This window comes from Rhopalosiphum maidis, chromosome 4, assembly GCF_003676215.2.
Source record: "Rhopalosiphum maidis isolate BTI-1 chromosome 4, ASM367621v3, whole genome shotgun sequence".
NCBI lineage: Eukaryota > Metazoa > Arthropoda > Insecta > Hemiptera > Aphididae > Rhopalosiphum > Rhopalosiphum maidis.
In genome coordinates this window covers 25,108,205-25,134,461 of record NC_040880.1, presented here as the reverse complement: position 1 = coordinate 25,134,461, position 26,257 = coordinate 25,108,205, and the positions used below count along the sequence as shown (strand labels likewise).

General features: G+C 30.8%; 1 protein-coding gene across 1 annotated transcript in view; it reads right to left on the bottom strand.

The window, feature by feature from the left end:
• Positions 1-364: 364 nt before the first annotated feature.
• LOC113560908 overlaps positions 365-26,257 on the bottom strand; it is a 29,432-nt gene continuing 3,539 nt past the window's right edge. Inside the window, exons 2-8 of the mRNA XM_026967032.1 lie at positions 17,946-17,976; positions 16,708-16,964; positions 15,488-15,624; positions 9,921-10,108; positions 7,603-7,693; positions 4,965-5,142; positions 365-2,646 (exon numbers count right to left, since the gene is read on the bottom strand). Of these exons, the coding sequence (XP_026822833.1) occupies positions 2,197-2,646; positions 4,965-5,142; positions 7,603-7,693; positions 9,921-10,108; positions 15,488-15,624; positions 16,708-16,964; positions 17,946-17,976 (1,332 nt within the window). The 3' untranslated portion in view covers positions 365-2,196. The remainder of the gene's footprint in view (positions 2,647-4,964; positions 5,143-7,602; positions 7,694-9,920; positions 10,109-15,487; positions 15,625-16,707; positions 16,965-17,945; positions 17,977-26,257) is intronic.

The window sequence follows — 26,257 nt, the reverse complement described above, 5'->3', positions numbered from 1 at the left end:
CGTACGTCTTATTAGTTTCTGGTTGCACGAACCATTGATTAATTTATTAATAGTTCAATAAAATTTAATGGTTCGATCATGGGCCACTAAATCGTTTTCAAAGGACCATTAACTCATTATTGATTCATTAAGCGAATAATTATTCACATAACAGGTGAGTAAGTAACAGGTATATTATTCAAACGTCTAGATCGTCCAACGTAAGAATATTTTTAAGTAAATCTATTTGGAATAATAATTATAATATGAATTCATCGAGTTAATGTATACAAATTATAACAAAAATAGAATTACTAATAAGTGTAATTAACTACTATAATTTTATTTAGTACATATATTATTATAATAGATATTTTTATTTTTTTATTATGGGCAACAATTCGAGTCTTCGTATCTCAAATAATAATGTATCATTTGTTCCGGACACCGTTTAGGAAATCTGTCCGTGTAACGACTTACAAACGAACGACTCTATAAAAATAATATACTCGCGTGACTGTTTGGTTGTCGGGCTCGTATTGTAAAATTAATATTGAACACGATGAATTGACGGTGTCGGGTCCGGTACACAATAGTTGGACAAAACAAACTAACAACGAATCGGACTGTGAAACAAATAAAGACGAAAAATAGTCCCCGAAAACGTCTGTGAAACGTTAGAACGCGAATGGGTGAGTACGATATACACAGTAATAATACTTTATACAAAAAATTATTTTATAGTTTTGTGCAGTACAAATCGTTCCAAAAACACGGAAAATCAGAGTTAAACATATTCATTTATTCTAATAGTAATAATATTATAAATACACATGTATACATAAATAATGTTTTAAATGTACGCTATGTAATACTATGCTTATATATCAAATTATAATAATGTTATCATCTTAATATCGAAAATAATGCTCATGAGTTTCCTACAAAGTTTATTATACAATATTTAATGATATCGCGCGTCCGAGTACAGAATAATAGTAATATTAAAAAAAAAAAAAAATACAAATGTTTAAAATGAACACGTATATCATTAATAATATTATATTTTGCTAGTCTATATAAGATTCCGTATAAATAATTGTTAAGATGCACTTAAGTGTAATAATAAGTAGAAGAACGGTGCTATGCGTCCAAACGATAACATATAAACAATGTAATAATATATCATCGAACGATAAAATTATTTTAATAATTAAATTATATAATATCGAGCTTAATTGACCAGAACTTAATATTATGCTAAACAACGACCACAATAGCATCTCTGTACTATATTATATCATAATATAAATATAATATTATCATACTGTGCGTCGGTTGACCAAAATGCACGCAATAGTATCGTTTAAATCACGATTCAATTCAACTCGTCGTGGTTACTTTTACGCGGTTAGGTACAGTGATGACACGTCTAACGAGGGTAAAGTGTATAAAACGAACAGATAACATAATGCCAATGTTTCGTGAAGTATAGTTGAAGAAAACGTCGTTAAACCTATATGGACCGATATAATAATATAGACCATTTTTCGTGTCTTCAATCAACGTGATTTCATTACGGTTCTTGAATTTTGGTGAAAAAATGATGACAAAAATGCGATTTAAAATGTTTAAAATGTCAACGAGTCGACAAAACTTCGGCCGGTGATTTCGTGGAATTCCAGTCGTGGCTTAAATATACATAAACTAAACATAATTTAAAAACAGGGTGATTTTTTTAACAACAAGCACTCATTATCTCAATCAATTTTTGAAGAAAAAAATGTAATTCATTACTCATCTCTCTTCTGAACTTTCGTTAGTAAAATATAATTTTTTTTTGACATTTTTATTTAAACTTTAAAATACATGTTTCATATAAAAAAAAAAAATATGAGTAATCACCGCCATAGAAAAAAATCATAAAAAATAATCAATCAGCTTTTTCAGAAAACTTTGTACCGAGACAATATGCGAATGTTCACTGTTAAAATCGTCCTACAGCCGTATCTTGATCACTTAAATACCAGTATAAAAAGTGTTATGTAAAAGTAAAAAAAAATAAAAAACCAAAATCTAAAATTTAAAAACGATCGTGTACGAATTGAATCATGAATCAAGCGTCTATAATATGTATAAGAGGTTCTGTCATAATGGGGAAAAACAAACTATGTACAAAGGTTCAAAAAAAAATCGAATATGATTGGACGGCGAACGTCAGTGCAGCCGACCCGAGTACACCGACGAACCGGACGCGTAGGACACTGGAAACTTTGACGGTTGACCGGTGCCGGTATGGAGCCGACCACTGCCGAACGCGTCCTGTTGCGCCGTCCTGTACTTAGACCCGATGGCCGCCTGCAGCCGGGACGTCAGGTAACACAGTATCATGGCGGCGACAAACAGGAGACAACCCAGGACACCAGACAGGGCAAGGAACGTCCCACAATTGTTTTCAGACGCGGCTGCGGCACCGTGGTAGATGTCCTCAGGCATGATCACTGTGTACTCGATGTTCTCCTTGAACTTGGCGAAATTGGTCGAGTTCCGGTCGTCTACAGCGGACGTCTGCTGTTGCTGTAGCGCGGTCCCATTTCCGGTGCCCGGCACGTGCCTCCTGCGCCTGCGTCCGTGTCCAGACGGTTCGAACAAATCCAAACAATATTCCTGAAAACCACGAATCACGGTTAATAGGTATAAATGTGTAATATATTACAATGACCATGTTGGCGGAAACACAAAACATTTTAAACCCAGCTAGACTGACGAAATGAAATGTATAATACAAATATTATACTATTGCTGTAGGTGTATCTTTTCTCGGCCGCCCCCGTACTTTATACACAACAAAGATTGAGCCCCAAAAACTCCATAACAAACACGGTCTTATTAGTGTTTAAGTTGCAGGGCTTTAAAAGTTTATGACTACACTATATTACTTTGCGATGGTAATATTACTTGTTCGAAAAAGTACCGTTAAAAGTGACTATCATAATATTTAGATGTTCGCTACAGATAATATAGGTGCACAAAGAAAAGGAAACCGTACTTGCCAAATAAAAGTCTAATTGTTCGATTTAAAAAAAAAGATTTAGAATTGTGTTGAAAATAGTTTCATCGATAATGCTGTAAAAAACATTGAAATTTAACAATATTTAAAAAATGTCATCTAAATTAACTGTTATCCTGCATGCTAATAACAACAGTTTATAAGCTGATTAGGCCTTCTTGTTTTTATAATCTGTGTAATTCTATAAAAAAAAAAAAAATTATAAATAAGAATATAAATAAATAAAACAAAATTCACAAAAAAATATAACTGTAAGGAAAAATATTAAAGGTAACCCAACAGTAATTATTATCATAAAAAAACTATACTGCATTATTATGATGGATTTCTTTTACTCAAATCTATATAGAAAAATATTAAATTAATATTGTAATTCAACAATAATTTAAAACACAAATAACCAAAATCTTGACAAAAAAAATTAGTAACGAAGCCACTTCGTTCAACATAAATACAAACGAACTATGAAATTTATAACATAACTCATATAATCACTATGAATTGACAATCATTGTATGTCTGTATCGTGGAAAAAAATTCCTATAAACTAAATGTCAACAATAGAATCACGAATCATATTTTGGCATTTTTTAACAGATACGTTTAAAACATAAATTATTAGCCAACTCGTATATTGTTTTGCAATTTGTTTCCTTTAAATCTTGCATTTTATTCAAATAACCGATAGGGCTGTATATTATACACGCGTGGTGAATACAAGTATACATTAGTATTATATATATTATGTTATTGTTAAAATGAAGTTATTTTCGAATAAATATATGAGACGAGTAGACTTCACCAAAGTCGTCTACGTCTAATAAGTCTCACTTTAGATTCCACCGCAGTGTAAAATCGTGACGGTCGTGCAATTTTAACGGTTATTCAATATTATATTATTATTACGTCCGAATGCCAGACACAGAAGTGAACATAGCCGTCCAGCGTGTGGCCACTCGACGAACGCTACTGACAAGAGACTACGCGAGTCGTGCTGCAAACTAAATAAGTGGCAACTGTGTAATTTACGACGAACGCGTTGTACACACATCACAATATTATATACGTGTATATTACAACCAGACAGACGTTACGATCTGCGTGAAAAGTTAACTGCCTCGACGTCTCGAAAAAATCGTAAAAAACAAACACATATCAGACGGATCGGAAGTCCAAGTATAAAAAATACGTACACGAGCGGATCTTGGCAAACCTCTGTGAGCAATCCGTTCGCCACACGTATTATAATAATTGTAACGTAGCAGAAAGAAAAGGAGGTATTACTGAATTGTCAAGCTCTCTTTGTCGCACTGACTCGGAAGACGATATAATTACCATAGTAATACACAACATACCGTAGTATTAAAATGCGATTTGCGTGCAGTTTCAACCAATGCACTGAAACGTATGTTCATATGTTTACGATATGACATTAAAACGTATGTGTGAACGTTAAACTATAATCATTATAACACGATAATATTATATTATTATTAGCGGAGGTGCCGCAAGTCGCGTGTAAACAAAATAAATAATAATTACATATTGCATGTGGGTATAATATTATTTAATTAAAAACGTAGGAAAAATTAAACCGTTATAAACTTGATAGAAATAATGAAAAAATAGTGTTTTTTTTTAAAAATAAAATCTAATCTTTCCAATCGTATTGTCTGACCCTAAACAGGTTAAAATAGCTAATAACTAGTGTAAAAAAGGGACTCGATTTAGATATTCCCAAACATAAAATATAAGAAACAAATTCGGACCCCTGTCATCAAATATCGGGAACCTGTAATATTATCGGCATGTACATGTTCGGGTCTTTAAATCTGGTGTTTTAATCGGGAAATTTGAAACCCTATGGTAAATCGAGGCTAGTTTGTGACAATTCGAATGGGTTTAGATGTCTCACCGGCTGACAGTCGTTGGCATCCATGCACGCTTTAATCTGCGAGTGAATCCACAATGTCGATCGCTCTTTCATAGTGCTCAACAGGAACGCCTCGAAGTCCAAAAACACTTCGTTATGTCTTTCCCGATATTTGGCTGGCTGGTGTGGTATGATTGTCGCGAAATCTCGATTCCGGCATCTGCAAACGTATGAAAAATAACAAAATATAAACACCAGAAATTTTTACGGTTATAATAAACAATAACGCCATCATATTATTATCGTATACCATATTCGCCATCGGTCGTATAGGTAGGTAGGTTTATAGGTATATAGGTTCCGGGCTGATGCATCTATCACTGGGTCACGGATAATTTTATGTTGTTATAAGTGCGTCTAATAACATGTCCGCGTCATAATAGTATTATAATATTTCGTCCCGATTCAGTTTGAGTGGTTTATAGAGGTAACGTTGAAAACGTCGCTTGAAAATCAATAAAAGTATACAACGAACCTCCCACTTTAAGTAGTATCGACCACCTCACTTTCTTTTATTTAATAATACATTTATTCAAGTTCTGATTTTTAAGTTTTCTTAAGCACCATATTTTTATACACTTTTTATTTTTTTTATAATATTTAGCATTTAAAACAGATTGTATACATTTATTTTTTCAACTGAGAATTAAACTATTTTGTATAAGTAAATTATTAAATATTGAAAATAAATATATATAAATTATCTGTTCTACAGGCTACAATGAATTTTAAGAAATACATCAAAAAAAAATAAATTTTAATCGCTATACAGGAAACTTACAGAGAAAATTTCATGAACATCGTTAATAATATATGTTATAATGTATGTTTGTGTGTGATAATTTATGTTTCCCTATTCGTTTATCTCGCCTCCTTACCACTCGCCCACCCGACCTAAATAGTGGCATCTCTGTTATTGTATATTAATTTTATTACGGCGAGCCTTAACCCTAGTGAAAAAGTGGCGCCATCGGTCTAGAATCGTAAGTCGTAATTTATCAAACTTCTCCCAAAAGTTATTTTTATGTGTTGGCGTAATTATTTCGCCTTAATTCATTTTATTTTTTTTTTTTGTGTTAATGTTAAAAACCACCGACAACGATTGACCACCGCACCGAATTAATAATTTCCGTTCAGTGGACGCTGTAACCCATAGAATATAAGCCCATTATTAATATTATTATAGGTAATACTCGCGTGTTCTAGTTATTAAAATATTAGTAAGAATCTCGTAAATTACCGTCATTATTATTTTACGAGTATAAAATGTGTACCGCTTCTGGTATGCGTGAAACATATTATAACGTATTATATGACGTTATTGTGAATTAAAGTAAAATAATAAACTTCCGATGGAGATTGTAGAAGGTAGCATTAATGACGAGGAAGATTAAAGGTGTAACTATGTATATGAAATATGAAATGTGCATTCCATCCAAATAAACGTATACAGATAAGTTATTAAATATATTAGACGAAGTAAATAAATTTCTTGAAATACTCTTTAAAAAAGAAAAACGTTATAATAAAATATTTATTTAACTTTTGGTAATAATAATATTACTAAATTATAAAATATATAGATACCTAAATAAATTATCATTGAAATTTAAATTTACTGTAAAGATCACAGTAGAATAATTTAAAGAAACTCGAAAATAACAAGACATTTCACATATTGCACACAATATATAATAATATATACGTGTGCATGTTTTTATTTTACAAAAATGATAAATGTGCGAATTAGTCAAAAATGACTAACGATAAACCCACATTACATTGGATTGACGTGAAAATGTATATTAGTTTTACTAATTTAATTTTTCACGAATTATCACTTTATTGTATACAAAAAGTATTAGAATGTATATTGTATATGTTTCAGTGAATATAATTTATATGGTAATATATTATTATTATTATTTATATGGTATTTAATGTAATTAAAAATGAAATAAATGATGATAATATGTTGAAAGTTGAGGTTAAGAAGGGATTTTTTTATTATTAATTATTATTTATAAAAATACAATTGAGTTTTATAATAATTAAAATCAAAATGTATAGCATGTTTAATTAATAGATTAAAATAATGTTTGTATATTTTTTGAATTGCCGAAAAATACATCAAAATAAGCTAACAATTGGTTTTTGGGTATGTATCTAACAATACAAACTTTAAATATTTTGATACATTTTCATTTCTTTAAAATTATTTTATGATCATTCAATATATGTATTAATAAAGTTTTATAAATGTACGGTTATTTATTTTATAGTATAGAAATATTATATTATAATAATTTATTATTTAATTATAATTATTTAGCTATTATTCGTCGAGTATTTCACATTATTTGTTTTAATTTATTTGCAATTATTTTTAGCTTTTTTTTTGGTCACTTATATATGTAATAATAATTAATATTTTTTTATTGTAAGCATCTTATCATTTCACGAAATTATCATATTTTCAGTATTCGCTAATTATCCAAACTTCAGTAAAAACTAATCAGTCAATCGGATATTTTGTAGATACTTGTAATTTTTTTTCATATATTATGCGCTTATTATATATGCATTGTAAATGCTTTAAAATCTTATCTTGGACACTTACCCATCTTTTACCAAAGCCACACTGCCAGATACGTGTGCGTTGTCCGGATCTGGGGACACAGATACTTCCATCAACTTGACAAACTTCCAAGCTAAATGACAAACAAATCATTATTAAAATCACATAAAAAATAATCGATTAGCAGCGCCATAATAACTGCAAGACCTATCATACAGCAAAATAGTACACTTATTTTACACATAGATTGCAATTTTTATTTTTTAAAGAGTTATTATTAAATCAAAATTCAAAAATAAATTCTTGTCGTGAATATTTATCTTAATTTTTATAAAATTTTCGATACTAAAATGCATCCTATAAAATGTTTATGCCAGCTTAATTGTTTAACTTTTATGTTAATTTGTGAATTTTAATCCAATATTTTATAATTGATAATTTAAAGTAATGGTGACGTAAAAATCACATATTGAAGACATATTTCTCAGTTTAAACTATTTGAGGAGATTTTTAATAGTTTTTTACCTGAAAATGTATTAAGCTAAACTAAACTTACAATAAAAATTATTTATATTACAGTATTTTATATTTTATAAAACTACCTATAATAGGTACTATATTCTGTTTAAAATTATGAGCTTTAGTTTAAATATCCAATGGATAGTTTTATAATAATTATTATTAAACATATTAGTAAGAATTTATGGGTAATTTAATTTCAAAAAAAAAATTAAATCTATTAAGAAATAAAAAAATATACTATCAGACATAATTTAAGAAGAATTATGATTTATAAAAGAACATACGAGAAACGATAATGATTCTCTTCTTGATTCGTATACATGTGATTTCTTTCGATATGTTTTCAAGAGATCAAGAATTAAAGTGATTTTATTATTACTATTATTATTACACTTATTGGAAATAGTTTTTCGCCGAATTAAGTACACGATGCATTTACTTTCTACCCAATACCATAATGAATTTGACCGGGAAAAGTAACTCTCGATCGTCATCGGTAGCCGCCGTATCAACCAATTAATAATATTAATATGCTAATTCGACAGATTATCGTGTAACGTTTTCTTTTCATTTTTTTTTTTTTTGTGTGTAATTTCGTGAAGCGTTCACGTCCGCAGTGGTGACATATTAATTTCGATCTTTGGCTTAGCTGTAGGTCATCGTTCAATACAATTTCGTCGTCCAAAAGTCGTAAAAAAAATATATTAATATTTATTGTTTGATAATAGATAAAATTGGTAACCACCATCACATTAATTCACGAAATTACGGTGCACTTGGTAAATAATAAACCTTAATTGTTGTCTTAACGATTTTTTCATTTGACGAATAGCTTTATCGATATCGTGGGCGAGGAAATAATAGACTGTATAAGTAGCGTGGTGAACTGGTGGACACAAGGTTTAAATGGAACACTAATCATTACAACACTGTATATGTATGCTGAATGTATAACACGATGGTATAGCAACAGTAAGTGAAAAGAACAAAAATTAGAGTCTAGTTCACAGCTATCGTGTGGTCTGCTGTGTCGTGTATCTACTATCGCACTCTGATTGTCTATTGTAATCATGATTTCATTTACTTATCGTCATAATCTACCACGCCCATATTTTTTCAACTTTTGGACACAACACGATGACCTTATCTACCAACTCAGATTTAATTACTTGAAATAACCAATTTTGCCATATATTTTAAATATCTATACATAAATACATAAATATTTTCATGGCGTATAAGCAACGTCACTGTGGGTATACATATGTGAAAGGGCCGGTGAAAAACCTAACTTTATGAATTTTTATTAATCATATGTAATTACTGATTATAGAATGATTTTTTTATCATGATTTTATAAAAGGAACAATATTTGATTAAATCGATGAAATGCCTCGAAATTCTTTTTTTTTATCGATTACCTATAGTAACCTATTAAATAATATTATATTATGTTTTCTATATTAAGCTGAACATGTTGTACGCTTACATGGGTATATTGTCTTGTGAGATTTAGACTTTATCGGTATCAACCGAAGAACTTAACTTACTATGATCACATATCAATAGATCATATATGTATTTTTTGATTAAAACTAAATGTATAAATATTGAGAAAATAAATTGAATTTAAAAGTTATCCTATACAATCATCGAAAATGATATAATTTACACAAATGTATATCGTCTAATAATATTTAAATATTAAATTATCACGAAACGTTAGAATGATGTAAATTTAAAATTTACATTATTAAATGTTTTAAATTTTCCGAGTATTTACTGTCAATCATTCTGTACAGTGTATACTTTATATATATTAATATATATTATTATACCTGAATGTGGATTGATTCTGGCCCGGAGTTGAAGTTTGGTACCGATGGGCACGGCCTGGTCGACGGGCAGTTCGCTGTTGTGGCTCAAGTTTGTCAATCGGGCTGGCGCTTCCTTGTATAACGCTACCTCGTATTCAAGTCTCCCGGGAGTCTCTTCAACAACTCCAGACACTCGTGCACCATGTGGGCTGTGGAAAAACGAAAACAAGCTGTTAAATCAAACTATTTCAACATTTATTTGACTGCGTGTACGATAAACACCGATGGTAAAATTAGGAATAATTGACCAAATTATATTTGTTCACATACAAGAGTGACAATTTACTAGTATAGCCATAGCCGCGTATACACTTGGTAACATTTTTCACCACTATATATAGGCACTATTATATAGCTACATCGCTTTTAAATCTTTTTAAGTTAATCTAATTGCTCTACACTTTTTGATAATATATTGTTTTTTATTTGTTTAATACTAATCATAATATTAGTTATTATTATGTATCCAACAACTAAACTTGCTTTAAGATAATCGTTTGCATACAAATTGTTTAAAATAATTGGAATACGGTAAACAGGATGTAATATATGAATTACTGAAATTATTAAATTCCAATAAATACATACTTCAACCTATACAACGCTAATCAAATTTGCATAGGTATCTCACAATTATTAAAATGATTCGTTTTGTTTCCTTGGCCAAGTCTATAGGTAATATGATGACGAACCCCAGGTTTGGAACCACGGTTCTATAATATATTTATTTGTAATATGGCTCTCGACGATAGACTATTATATCTTTGATAAATCATATCATATTGACGTTTGTCACGTCGATATTTGACGGTACCGCACGGGATGTTGTGTACGTCAAAACGTTTATAATGCCGGCGAAGCCAATCGACAATAAAATAATAGAAAAATGTTCACACACACACACATCATACTATAAATAATATTTCGCATCGTCGCGTTTAGTGTGTCATCTTTCATAGGTGTGTGGCAATTGGGTCAGTAGGCGAAACGAGCGGGCGCAAAAGAGATGTCCACGGAGAAGGAAGCGAGCGCAGTACCGTGAAAATGTGAATTTAGGTTTTTTTTTTTTTTTTTCGTGATCACGTTCGTCTCGGCTATATTGTTTATTTAAATATCTTCTTCTTTAAATACGCACATGCGTACATACAATACACATGTATCGCATATTATATAGGACATGCGAATAATAATGATGATAATAATACAAATAATGATCGTTTTCTTTCCACTTATTCCGCCGATATGTCTATAGATCTACATAAAACAATTCTCAGTGAGTGTTGTATTGACAATAGGTGGGGGTGCATGCATATACCCACATATAAATAAATTCCATTTAATGATTTAATTGTTGTATTCAATTTATATAATATGTGTTATAAATATAACAAACGCACTGTACAATGCACTACACTAAGTGCTGCGCCACGTTGATAAATATGATAAAAAAAAATGTCACTGATTTTACGAATTCGACAAATACTAGGAAAACGTCAATGATTGTTGTCTGCGCAAAAAATATTCTTCTATTATTATTTATCAATCGAGATTTATTATTTTTTTTTTCAAATAAAATATGATATTTTAATGTATGTTTATTGTTTATGTGTATATATACTTTATTGGTTTATATTTCACACAATATGCATATTTCATAATATTTACGTCCCATCATACGAAAACAAACATTTTATTAGTTGTCGCATTTGTTTGTAAAGGTTTCTGAAAAGAATGTCGGGTAGCGCACTTTTAATGTAATCGACGTGAGTTTTTAAGATTGTACATATGGTTGTATAATTCCTTCAACATGACTATTGGATTTGGAACCGTTTTTTTGTTTTACACAAAAATGTATTTTTTACATTTACGTGTATCAAATGTTTTTTTAAAAATAAAAATCGATTATTTTTCCTGTACATATAGAGCTACAGTTTTTATAGTCGCATCTTTTGGAAGTTCAGCTGCAGTTATGCGACTGTTGAAATAATAAAAGCTAAACAAAATTAATGGATTTTAACGATTTTAATTCTATTTTTGTTTTATGTCTAACATACGTGACTATTATCGTACCTAGCATACACTACAGGTAAAACAATCGTTTTGAGTACTTAAACTGAATGACGATTATTATAATTAATGCTGCAATATCCGATAGTTTACTATACATCGACAATTTTTTGGAAACTTTGTAAAATAACACGTTTGACATCTGTATTTAATGTGTGAATTTTAAATAGCATATAGTATTAAATAGCTTGATATCGCGTAAGACAAAAAAACGAAAACTATATCAAAATATCGATTACGTATGAACAATTGTCGTGAATATACGATCATGTGGTACGATTGGACTCGAAGATTGTACGTTAATTGATTAATCACTCGTCGTCGATTATAATATTGTTTTACCTAATGTCCGACGTTAAAAAAATTATGATCGTATAGATCGCTGCAATTTCGACGGTAAGTACAATGACAGACCGGCCGACGAATTATAACGGCTTAAGTTATTTTCGTTATCAGCGTCGTCGCGTGTAAACCTATTTTGTACAATATCCCATCATCATCATCATATGGTCGAGATAAACTGGTCTGAAAAATAATATATCTACACTACCGACATCAATCTTGATCCAAAACTCGAAATAGCTATAGCTGCCGACCGTCAAAATTTAATTTGATTAATGGTTACAGCGACGGTCGTCGTGTATATGTTGTTATATAGACATATACTTATAGTCATCGGCGCAGTCTCTTCGTCGTTATTATTATTATTATTATTATTATCATTGTCGTCATCATCATGAGTAGGTATATCGTTATTCGGAAGTATCGTTATAGTTGTTGAAGTTGTTGTACATATAAGTATGTACACAAACAGATATACACACACACAACCGGCGTCACGGTGTGTACCGACCAGACTTACTCTACATACTGGCTAACAGTACTAATATTATTATTATTATTAAATAATAATAATAATAATAACAAAAGAAAAACGTAACAACCGAAACACAATAACCGAACTATTGATATCGGTCAGCGCACAGGTACATATATATTCCTATAATACACGTATCGCATCGCGTACGATATAGACACAGCACCCGTATTACACATTGCAACGAGACCAACTACTGTTCGACAATACCGTTACGGAAAGCCATTTCTACACTTTTTTCTGTCCTATTCGTTTCCAACGACCGCTTATTTCCGTCGCTCCTCTTCTGTGTTACACCACTATTAATGTGATATGACATTATAATATCATAGGCACAAATACCCGCGTGACCGTTTCCATAGGGTGAGATACATAAACGCCATAATCCCTTCATTATTTCGTTTAATAGTAAGTTTATTAAATTTCTAATTTGCGTATATTTACACTTATTATACTGAAGGTTCACATTTCGAATTATTTAGACTTTTTTTATTATTACTAAGAAGTGTCTTACCATTATAAATCCAACCATTGACTCATCACCAAGAGAAAATTGATAATAGTAATCAGTTTAAATAAACAAAGTATTAAATTAATTCAAAATGTACATAAAAAAAATGAATGTTTCCTTCTTTGTTCTCTATAATAGACGAAAAAACTACTGAACTATTTTCAATAGATTCTTTTCAACTCAAAAAGGACTTATGCTTCATTCTTCGACACATATAAGGGATAGGGATATAAAAAATCTATTTTGTTTATATGTAATATATTTATATAACATATAAGGTTGCTATTGGTTACAGATAATAAAATAGTTATTACGATTGGATAATATTTTCTGGGTTGTGTTATATTTTGTCATTTTAATATATTTTATTTTACATAAATGTAACAACGAATAACAGCTACAATTAAGAGGCAAAGAGTATGGTTGAGATTTATATATATATATATATATCTACTAAAAAAATTCTCTATCGATTTTTATCAAAAACAATTGAGAAAATTTCAACTGAAGCAAAACGAAAAAGATACATAGAAAATATTATAATATTACAATATATAACTCGCTATTACAGATATTAGAGTCAGATAGATAAATCGAATTGATGAACATTCAAGACCAAAGTTATTTGGTTGATTGGCCCCAAATGTTGTACACAAATTATTTTGAATCCCACCCACCTCGGACCATTCAAAAGAATATAAAAATAAAATTCACGAGTAATAACAATCGTCTATAATAAGAGCATAAAAAACAAATAAGTTTATGGCTGAGGCTTATAAAAAAAAATAATTACCGATTTTAATAACTCGAGGAAGGCTTAGATAATAGATCGAACTAGTTTTTTAAAACGGCTTACTCGCTATTAATAATATTAAAATCATAACTAAATAATCTTAATTTATTGCTGCTTGTAACTGATTACACGTCATAAGAAAAAAAATTTACTTATTATTATCCGCCATAAATGGATCGACCGTCCCGGTTTTATTTATCCCCCGATTACGCTAATTTATGTTGGGTAATACAGCTAGTAATGCTAGTATATTATCAATTTATAGAGAATATTTGATAAAAATAAAAATATAACTGTACATAGTATAATTATGTAAGTTTATCCTAATAATCCAACTATACAGATCCCGAAATAAAATTCGTAATCGTAAAATCGTGGCAATAAGAATATGATCAAAACAATTTATATTTTCATAAAATATAAAAAAATAAAAGTGAACTTAGTTTAAAAATTATATTTGTTTGCACTTTGAATCACATTGCCTATATATTCTTTACAGGTATATTTAACTTATAATTATACTATATAACTTATTATAACTACTATATAAATTAATGACTATACATCGACTAGATAGGTGTAAGTATAATATAAACTGTGTCCTGGTGTAATGGTTTCAAAATTACATTCTAACATTTTAGCACCAATAATTAAAAAATTGAAATTCCGTGCCTAGAACACACACACTCTCAATAAAATAACGTGTACGTGCGCACATGGCGCTGTTATAGATTTTATGATATTATAATATAGATCGAATTGGTACATATATATGTATAGGTCGGTAGCTGCGTAAAAGCACTAATGGCATACATGAACAGCGTTTTTCACTGAATTTATTCAATTTATTTTTGGTACGCTCGTCCAATATTCTACGACAGTGTGTTTCAATATAAGGTTTTCGGTTACCGTTTTTTCCCCATGTTATACGCGCAAACGCGTTTTATACGCCTATTTAAACCGTATATATTATAACGAAATTCGCTTATTTTTTTTTATTTTTTTTTTTTTAAAACAATTAGATAAAGTCGTCAAACACGCCACATGAAAATAATAATATATTATAATTTCATAAAATGTGATGGGTTGACGCGTGTGAGGCATTAATTTCAAAAATAAAAATAAAAAATTTGCTAAACCACGATTCACGATTACGAGGACGCTGTCGTTTTCTGCGATTAATCGCATTGCAGCGAAACGGTGGCTTCCCGCGCGCGTGGACAAGACTTACCTATAAATTATAATTGTATTATATTATACATGGCATTGTGTGGACTTACAAACTTCCGGCGAAACCGGCGGCTTTGTTCTCGATCACAGTCGGTTCTGGTGGTTTGCACATTATGATCAGCTCTTGGTCAGACATCATGACGACGCCGGGAAACTGCGGAAACCACACTCGAACGTGTACAAAACCCTGAAAAACACGCGTATTGTAATCAAAATATTAAAAAGACGTCGTTCCCAAAACAACAATCAGGTTCGGGTTCCACGTGACATACATTAATGTGTATATTATTCTGTAATAAAATTAGATGCCTAAAGGACTGAGAATTTCACTATCGAGATGAACGAGTATATTACATACTACCTAATTATTCTTATTACCTATTGTAAAACATTCATTATTTCAAAAACTATGAACTATTTTGAAAATAACATTAACTCTTTAAAAAAAAAATTATATTTTTAAAATTTTTATTGTTATTCTGTTTAAAGATTTTATCAAAATATTATTTGGATTATTTCAATTTATAAATGACAATTCGGACGAGTATTTAATTAGCCGTAAATATTTCGGGTTACCTTTGTGCAACTCCATTCCACTCATCAAAACATAGCATACTTATAATTTATAACTTTTTGTATCAAAGTATTTATAATAATGTTGTCATTAAAAAGTAAAAAAAAAATATAAAACAATAATAATGAAAAATAGTAAAAAATATAATTTAACATAAATTGATTTATAATATTTATGTATAATATATATTAATTATGTAAAATTAATAAACTTACGCATTTTTGAAATAATGAATGATTTGATGAAATAATCACCCTATTTTCATATACAAAAGCATACGTTTGTTTCAAGTTTTATTTTGCATGTTGGACTTTTATATGCCATCAATATTTACAATCTTATGTTTTACATTATTGAACAAAACTTTCATATTTTTTTTCCCGATCTCAACAATTGTTCAATAATTTATTAATAATCGTATTGGGTAATTATTTCAACCGGGTGACCTAATGATAACACTATTATCGTCCGTCGAAATTTATGCACATATCCGGCAGAGATCTTATAATATTAAAATAATTGTATGCGATCCCCACTGACTTTATTGATCAGGCACGACCTTATGAGATAACAGGAAAACATTATGGCCCAACTTGTATGCTCTTGATGATTATGGACAGAAGTAAAGTAATAATATTAATAGCATATCCAATATTTATATAATAATATAACAATAAACGATAATGTGAGACTTACATTTCGCCTAAGCACGCCGCACCGCGTAAAGTCGGTGACTAACAGGTTGTAGGTCAGCAACGACACGTCCGACAAGTCGGGTCGTATCTGACAGACTGGATCGATCAATGGATCGACGGTCCGATCGTCGGCAAACAGCGGATGTCCCTTGAACCCATCGGGTTTCTTTAGCCGGGCGGATATCACATCTTTGACTCCCAAAAGTGCTTTGCCCACTCTCAGCGAGTCCGTCGAAAACGAACACTGTATTTCAGACACTAAAAATACGACAAAATCAAAAGAATTTAATATCATATTATATTACATATCATTAATAATGAGATCAATGTGCTGACATTTTTCAAAAAAAATCGGGTTCATATCGAGAAAACGACTTTAATCCGGAAAATATCGTTATGAGATTAATAATTACACGTTTCATGTGCAGTCGTACGTATGTATCGTTTGCTATAAAAATCGACATTGGTTTACGTTTACCTCTATATTATGTTCTGGACGCCTATTTATTAAACGTTTAATAAATAATCAATATAATACACTTGTATGATATTTTAAGTGTATAACGATTTATATTTATCACATCATTCGACCAACAACAAATTATTATTAGTATTATTATATTTTCTTTACTTTCATCGTACGATAAAGACATTATTATTATTATTTACGTGCTGGCTTATTGAAACAGATACACGCAAACAATACACACGCACAATATCGTCGTAGACGAAGATGTATAATGAAGACAAAATAAATACTATAACACGACTACCGCCAATAATTGGGTGCCGTTAAATCTAGATCGACGCCGACGCCTCGACGTTTTCCACACTCATCTAATCCAAATGTCCAGATTAAAAGTGTATTTAGCGTGAAACGTTTTCGCTGGGACGACGACGATAATACGTTGAACACGTTTTAAAAATAAATATATGTGTCACATAATAATATATGTATTATACTATATTAAATGAAAACGAAATTAGGACGTTTCCACGGCTGGAACAAAATATAACGTGAAAACAGTTTCGATAATTTTGATTTCGTAATTTAGTGAGTGCTATTGAGCACAAAATATGCACAATTATAGATATTTTGTAGGAAATTCAGTAATATTGTAATCCCGATTTAACCAATAACAGAATAAATAATAATAGGTATTATAATACACATGTCGTAAACACGATTAAATGAACGAAACGTGATTGTTATCAATTATAAAAATGATATCAACTTGCCATCGTAATCTTGAGTAGAAACCTCGTGCGTCTGAAAAATAAAATAAAAAAATAATTAAATACTTTAATATTAACCAAATAACCAGTAATTTATATTATAATAATATAGAAAATCGACGGATATCGTGATAATTGGAAAACTCGTTAATTGTTTTCTCATTATTAAAAATATATTTTTTTGCATTAAGCACGAATCGCACTATAAATCGTTCATGGTAGACGACTGATCCACTTTTACTGTGGTCACACAAATATATACATACAATAGTACGTATACAATAACCATATCACACCGATAAACTTGACCGTAATGTCATTGTCTTCGGGCATCACACCTGATTGATTAACGTGAAAATTTCTCCGACGAAATTCGCTCTTTAGTTATATTCCTTTACCGTCTAAATACGAGTTAATGAAAACCCGAAAAACCAAAAAAATCGAGAGTACCTATATAACATCTATGCGCATTAAAATACTCCGATGACTGCATGTAAATTATATAGCTATTATAGCCGGTTTGGTGTCGACGACGTGAAAGACGAACGATTTATTTATTTTTCAAGCTAGAGATTTAAATGATGTGTATCCACTTAGATAGATAAAACGTCCATTAAATGAAAAAATAAAAACAATATTTATTGTGAATAATATAGCTATATTATATTAAATCGATTTATAGGTTTTTGCGACGTGGTTCGTTACATTTTATAAACGAAGAAAGTGTACAATATATTATATTCTTCGGAGACGAGAAAATTACAAGTGTAGTTTTAATTGAGTAAACATTTAATTTTAATACCTACCGCAGAACGATCAGAACCACATGCTCGACAATAATTATTTAATCGTTCACGCACCTCATTCGGGTCATAATATAGTACATATATAATATATTTGCGTACAGTATTTGACCGAGTTACATTGGACACAAAAATGATATCATAAGATTCTGTGTATTTATCCGATACATTAATTATTGTTATTATTTCACTTGAGAACGCGTTATGATTGCTAATCACTGCCAGTGGTGCACGGAAATCTACGATTTGGGACACGTTCGTGCCGCGGAGCGGACGATAGGAAATGTCACAAAACATTTCCCATAGAAAACGTTGTCTCCGAGCAGCGCGGACTAATAAAAATCGTTGTTATTACAAGGGAAAAAAACGACGAAAATTAAAATAATAAAATCGTGTCCCGCTTGCCGACGCGAACGGTGGCGGCGGCGTAACGACCAAATCAAAAGAAAATTCTTCCGTCCTTTATGCCGGTATACTTAATGCTGAGTGATAATAATAACGACAATAATATTGCGTTATAATATTATTGTACACGCGTATCTCTCTGCCGATCAGTCGGAAAACGTCGTAGTCGAGCGGCCCGATACGTATCGCACTGAACTCACACACGCGCGCGTGCGCTCAAAAGGAACCCAACCGTATTCTCCGTGTGTCTGTGTGTGTGTGTGTTTACAGCCCACACAAAACGTAATCGCAGTCGGAATTAAGTATTATACCCATTAATGATTTATACGCGGCAGATTTATACGGGATTTATGTATTTAATATGTAACGTCGTAACGGTACGCGATATCCGACAGACGAATCACCATAATGTTGGGTGTAATGTATAACGATAATAAAATCGTGGTTTACGGCGGAAAAAAACCATACCCGCGCGTATACATACGACTCACGCGGTATGATAATATTATGTGTAGCCGGAGAAGCGAACAGTTTTTCCGGGCACCGCGCACGGGGCTTAGATATACTACGATAACGATAACGATACGACATTTCAACTACAGTCGACCAGTTTTTTTTTACATCGTATACATCGAGAACCGCTGTGCTGTATGTAAATAATATAATATTATTATAACACGGCAATGGGTCAAAACGTATGAGCATACTCTGCATATATATATATATATTTATATTATAATGTTGTGGAGATAAAATCATGTTAGTAATACTACATAGTAGGCATATACATGTGACCGCGTCGATTGTCCGTCCGAATCGTGATTAGTGATATTTTTCTGTTTTCCTGTTTTCCTCTGCGTTCTATATTACTGGTAAAATGTATCATATACTGTATCGTTCGTACACGCGCCGACACACATAAATGTTCCCGCGAAAAACGGCTCGATCATACCTGAACAATATAATAATATTATTCTAATATAATATAACGCGGAATCGCCTCGACCGTACGTCATTGTTGTAACAATAATATTATACAGAATATATAAATATACGTACGTCCGCGGGCGATACGCGCGTTCCGTGAGAGTGTGTTAAGCAATACATAAACGGTACGGCCTAAACTATGTTATATTTATTATTTCTATATACGATAGTAATGTCTTTTCCCGTTTGTTTACGTTCGGTATATTTGTCGTTTTTTCGGTTTTCGTGGCTTGATAGGTCGCGGAACGCGGAGGACGACGTTCCCGTTTTGGCTTTTTTTTTTTTACGTTTTTCGTAAACCGCCGAGTAACGACTGCGCGTGTAATATATTATACGCGCGTTACACCCGACGAGACGCGTATAAGACGGATAATTTCCGACCTGTCGGGTGCGGGCGGCGGCGGCGGCGGCGTATTCGTTCGACTAAATTCTTTGGTCCGCTGGATCAAAAATACGGTTCTTACGAGACGTATTCAGGGCGCGACGCATACAACCATAATAACATACCGCGTATATGGTACATCATTCGACATGTCCAATGATGGTGCCTCGACGTACAACGATATCGTACTTAATAATAGGTATACCTACTGCGTCCTACGGCTACAATATTTATATAACTGCAGGATGATGCTAAGTGTGTGAGTGGCAATTGTTTTTTGTTTTTGTCGCGTTTCCTTTTCGTGCAGATCGCTTCGTAAAAAACTATAAAAATATATATGCCAAAGTACTACAAGCGTATTTAGGTGTATGATTAGCGAACGGATATGATTGTGCGATAATATAGTTAACACAACTCTCTTACACACTGCTGTAATTGAAAAAAATATAAAACGTCAATCAAACAAATAGTACAGTACGAAAATTGGAAATAATTCTTCGAAAGAAAAATCTACTCTCCCCCTCCTCCACGAAAAAAAAGAAAGATAAAATAACTATAAACATTAAGTTTGTCGGCTACGAGATAACATAATAATTAGAGAAAATATATTGATGACCTAGAAAACACACAAAAATGCTCTAAAAAAATAATCAACTAAATCTATTTAAATAAGTGAAAACAATTTAATTTAAAAATAATAATTATTAATATATGTATATATATAATGAGTGGATAATGAGTGTCAAAATAATTTAAAATATGAATTATAAATCCGTAATTGTCAATAGAAGCTAGTAAACATTTAAATTTTAAGTAAAAAAAATATTTCTAATTAAAAACAAGAATTTTGTTATTTTGCATACCTATCATCCGTTACACTGTGCAATTAAAATGTGTCTGATGAACCTGTCTATTTTATAAATGTATAACACGCAAACGTTAAATCTTATGGGTATGCGATAAATTTAATCACAACAAAAACCCCACAATAATAATAATATAATTATTTTTTTGAATATTATAAAAAAATTTCTTAAAAAATCTAACATTTGAAAATAATGCTCCCCCACCCTATATTGTATAAAACTACAATAAATTTCCTAAAATATGAAAAAATGACGTAAAAGTGTAAAAAAAATGCAAAACAAAATTAATATATTATATTCTGTATCAAGGAGCATGAAACAAATGTTTAGCTGAAATAGCATTGTATAGGATCAAAGGAAAATAGAATGCAAAAGTCATCAACATCCTAACTGGAATAATGATATAAGTTAAAATATCAGCGAATAATCTCAAAACGTTTGTACTCCATATTGTAAATGCGTACGTATATTATAGTTTATATTATTATTATTATTTTATAATATACCCAAATAAAAAAAATGTATGCTTAGTTTTTGGAAAGGAAAAGAATTTTTTATTCAAAGGTTGTTTTAGATTTTTGTACTGATTTACGTGATTTACGTTCAGAATATTTTTTCATTATAGTACTGTGTACGAGAGTTATAACTTTATAAGCTATCACTGTCACGTCCGCAGTCCGCTCACCAACTATTTTATAGATACATCGAGGACGACACGCTTAATACTTTTATTATCTTTACAATATTTAACTCGTTATATAGTGCCTAATACGTTTTATAAATTATATAGCAATAACCGACTATTTCGTTCGGAAAACAATAATTAACGTTCAATAATAATATTATATTAGTCGTACCATCACGTGAATGCGATTCAATATTCCTATACCAACAGCATAATAACATTCTAGTGTTTATTTTTATATTGACTCATTTTTTCTTGGGGAGATGAGAAAGAATGAAACCATCACGTCGGCGTTTTATTGTTGTTCATCATTGATTGTTGTACTTACGAAGTGACGCAAGCACGTACTAAAGTAAAAAAAAAAACATTTAACTGTCGATTCGATCGAACATAAATATAATAAACATTTTAACGCGAAACGTTTTATTTTTCAATCACTAGGTCGCATGCAGTTTATATAGTATATTCTAAACAACATAACATTATTATTATTATGTTTTATCATTAACAATTATATCACTATACTCGTATGTACATGGTCTCGGAAACTCGTTTAAACGCTTTGAACGTATTTTTTTTCTATTTGCGCCGTTTGTCTTTATCAACAACAACAAAAAACTCAATACTTCTTTACTTTCTTTTTTCGTCAAAGTAAACTTCACGTTTTTGCTTCCAGTTTAATTACCGCGATTGCAATTTTACAAAATATACGAGATGAGAAGTGAGTATGCGACTCTAATGTATACATGTACCGACGTCGTACGTGATGTCGATCGTTTCAAGATCACAATCTGACGTTTTTATTCCATATAAGAGGTTTACATACTATTACTGGAATTCGACTACCATAACATTTTCATTGATATTACGCGGAATCTATGTATACATGATATAATATATACTATATAGCTTATAGCGCTCATCGAAAATAATAAATTACTAATTCGGAACTATGTCACGTAAACATTAATGCCAATCAGATGTAAACCATTTGTTTTAAAATAATTAACAAAATATTAGGTATGTGTTTTGTTTCATTATTACTTGTTCAAAACTAATGAAACCGTTGAATTTGGGACGAATTTCGATTTTCGTTCGTCATGAACGTCTTCGCAGAACAAATGTAGATTCGACATCGGACTTTCGATACGATAATACATTACTATATGCATAGTTTAATGAATTTTATACGAGTTGAATCGTCGTTTCCGTAATACTAAATTAATTTAAATATTGAAATAAAAGTTAATTAATAACAGTAAGATTAGTTAAGAGAAATTGATTTTAATAGCTATAAGAGCTTATCACTCTATTTATTATAGTCATCTCAGATAAACTCAAATGCTTATAATATATAGTTATAGTAAAAATTATCATAAAAATATCTTACTTATAACGATATGAAGTTATTGAAAAAGTTTGTCCTACAAATAGACTCGAAAAATAAAATGCGTATCTAGCGTATTACTCTGTATATTATAATAATATATCTAACAACTAAAGTATTTATCCGTCAACGTGCCTACATCTACAACAATTATAAAACATAATACTACTCTCGTATATCATGCCGGCCAGAGACGAACCAAACCGACCAATCTATTATTATGATATAGTACGAAGTACAACGACCGACAACAGGTCCCGTGGACAGGCAAAATCCAAAAACCTCTCGTTCGCACTACTTTCGCGACACATATAATATATAACCCATGTCGCGGTCCATCCGACGTGATCGCCGAAATCCAATATAAGATAATTTTGATTATTATTTATGATCACCATCGTACCAACCACTACATCATCAACATAATATTATCGTTTTCTTAGTATTTTTTATTAGTATACCGACATATCGTTAACTAAATTATGACGATAGACACGATCACGTGTCGACGTCGATGACGACGCAACATATAAATAACATACCTACTATTAAAGGTATACTACCAAATATCAATAATAAAAATACTCTAATATTATACTACTTTTTTATCTATGGAGACGTTTTAGAATTCATGAAAATTACGAAAATTCGCAAATTATTTTGTAGTTAAAAATGTGTAACATTTTCAATTTTAATAGTTAATGCTTCAAATGCAATAAAAAATTACACTACAATTATTCTTTAGGCAACCAAAAAATACCAAAAATACATAGATATAATATGCGCAGTTTTTAAGATTTTCTTTTTTTATTTAAATGAATAAATAAAAATACATACATTTTTAAATAATAATTTGAATGTTTTAGATACTTAAATATAGCATACAATTTTAGTTATTTTATTGTAATTCAAAAAATGTTATTCTCATATAATCATCATAGATTTTTTAATACCAAAAGTATACTTTTTGTACATGCGTATAAAAATCCATACATCGACGATTAATTTATTTTAAAGATTTATTAAAAATGCAATCGAAATCAAATGTGCATTGAACCCAACCCACAGCAGAAAACAAAATAGCACACAATTCGACCAGAATTTGAATTTTGGCGCAAAACTCGTATATGGCCTAAATAATAAATTAAATAAATGTTATTAGGTAGGAATGTTAAATATTACACGAATCGTCGATGGCCCCGAAAACATTACGGGCAGCAAACGATAATACATATAGCCATGATATAGGTACTATAATACGATCGACATGCGTATACAAAGTACCGGTGTGTATAATGTATATTAATATATTATAAATATATTACAATATCGTATATTTATTGTAATGCAATATTATTATGACGTGGTGTCGTTCCCACGAATCCGGTTGATCGAAATGTTTGTACAATATTCCATCGCGCCCGCGGCAGCGCTAATCCGACCGGAAAACGTCTGACGAGAAAATTGCCGTGCAACCATGTCAATACAATAATATTATTGTTATGTATTGTATTACACTCGCGTTTATTAAACTGTTCTCCGGAAAACGGCAATATTAGGTATGTGCTATACCTCGATACATACCGCCAACGTAAAATATTTTTCGCGTAATACTAATAATAGTGTTGATGATAATCATAATATATACTAATATAATATAACACGACGTGAATATAATCCGTACTTAAAAAATATAAAACGTCAAAGTCGGTAAATAAAAAAAACAAAACTACAATGGAAATCCACTTGGTAGAATAGGTATATCAATCTGATGATTATGGTGCGCATGTCTGTATTTCTATAGTTTACCGACCATTAAATTACCCAAAGACTATAAATTATAATCAATATTTATATTACCGAAATTATTATATGTTAATCACATAAAAATAATATTTTAATTGTGTGCATTGAATAATTTGTATATAGGCTATTTGTATTGACTATGATTTTTTGTAAGATGTTTGTATATAAAAAAATAATATTTATACAAATATAAGAAATAATTATCTAGTATAATAATTTGTGATTTCAGTTTGGTTATCGGCCGACTGAAAAATGAGCTCAGACTGTTTGTCCGACAATAAAAAAATTAAGTTAAAACTTTTTTCAAATCAGACTTACCGCTATTAAACAACTATTATTCTTACGAATTCGAAAAATGATCTAACACGCTGTTTGTGTGTGCACGCTCGCACAATAACAGAGTTTATAATGAATAATAGAGTACAACTCTCGGTGCAACCATCACGCGCATACATTACTGCAGTTTTCCTTAAACGACACACAGCAGCTGCAATTAATCCTTTTCCAACGGATCCGGTCTCCCGTGACCAATTTTATTCGAGTACGGCCGCGGTACCGTGTACGTTACTTAAAAATTATAATATTATTACTATAATAGACATCGCGGTATTATAATATATTAATATATATATGTTCTACAGCACCGCATATATAATTTATTACGGGACCGGAGTTGTCGAAATTACCTCCGTACCTACGCTAATTAATCCAGTCGTGGATTCGGCCCATTTGCCGTTGTACGCGTGGCTCACATAAGTTTTTAGATATTATGATGTGTTTGTATAATAGACAAGACCAGTCGCTTGTAAAACATAAAAATATAGGCAATAATGCAATAATAATAACATATAGGTAGGTAAGGTACATTATATATTATTATTATGCTTCGGCGCCGTCTCGAGCAAATTTTTATTACGCTCTAATTAGGTAACTGTATATAATATGATCCATACTGCAGTAAGTCGTCTCATTCGCTCTTCTCGCACCCGGAGCA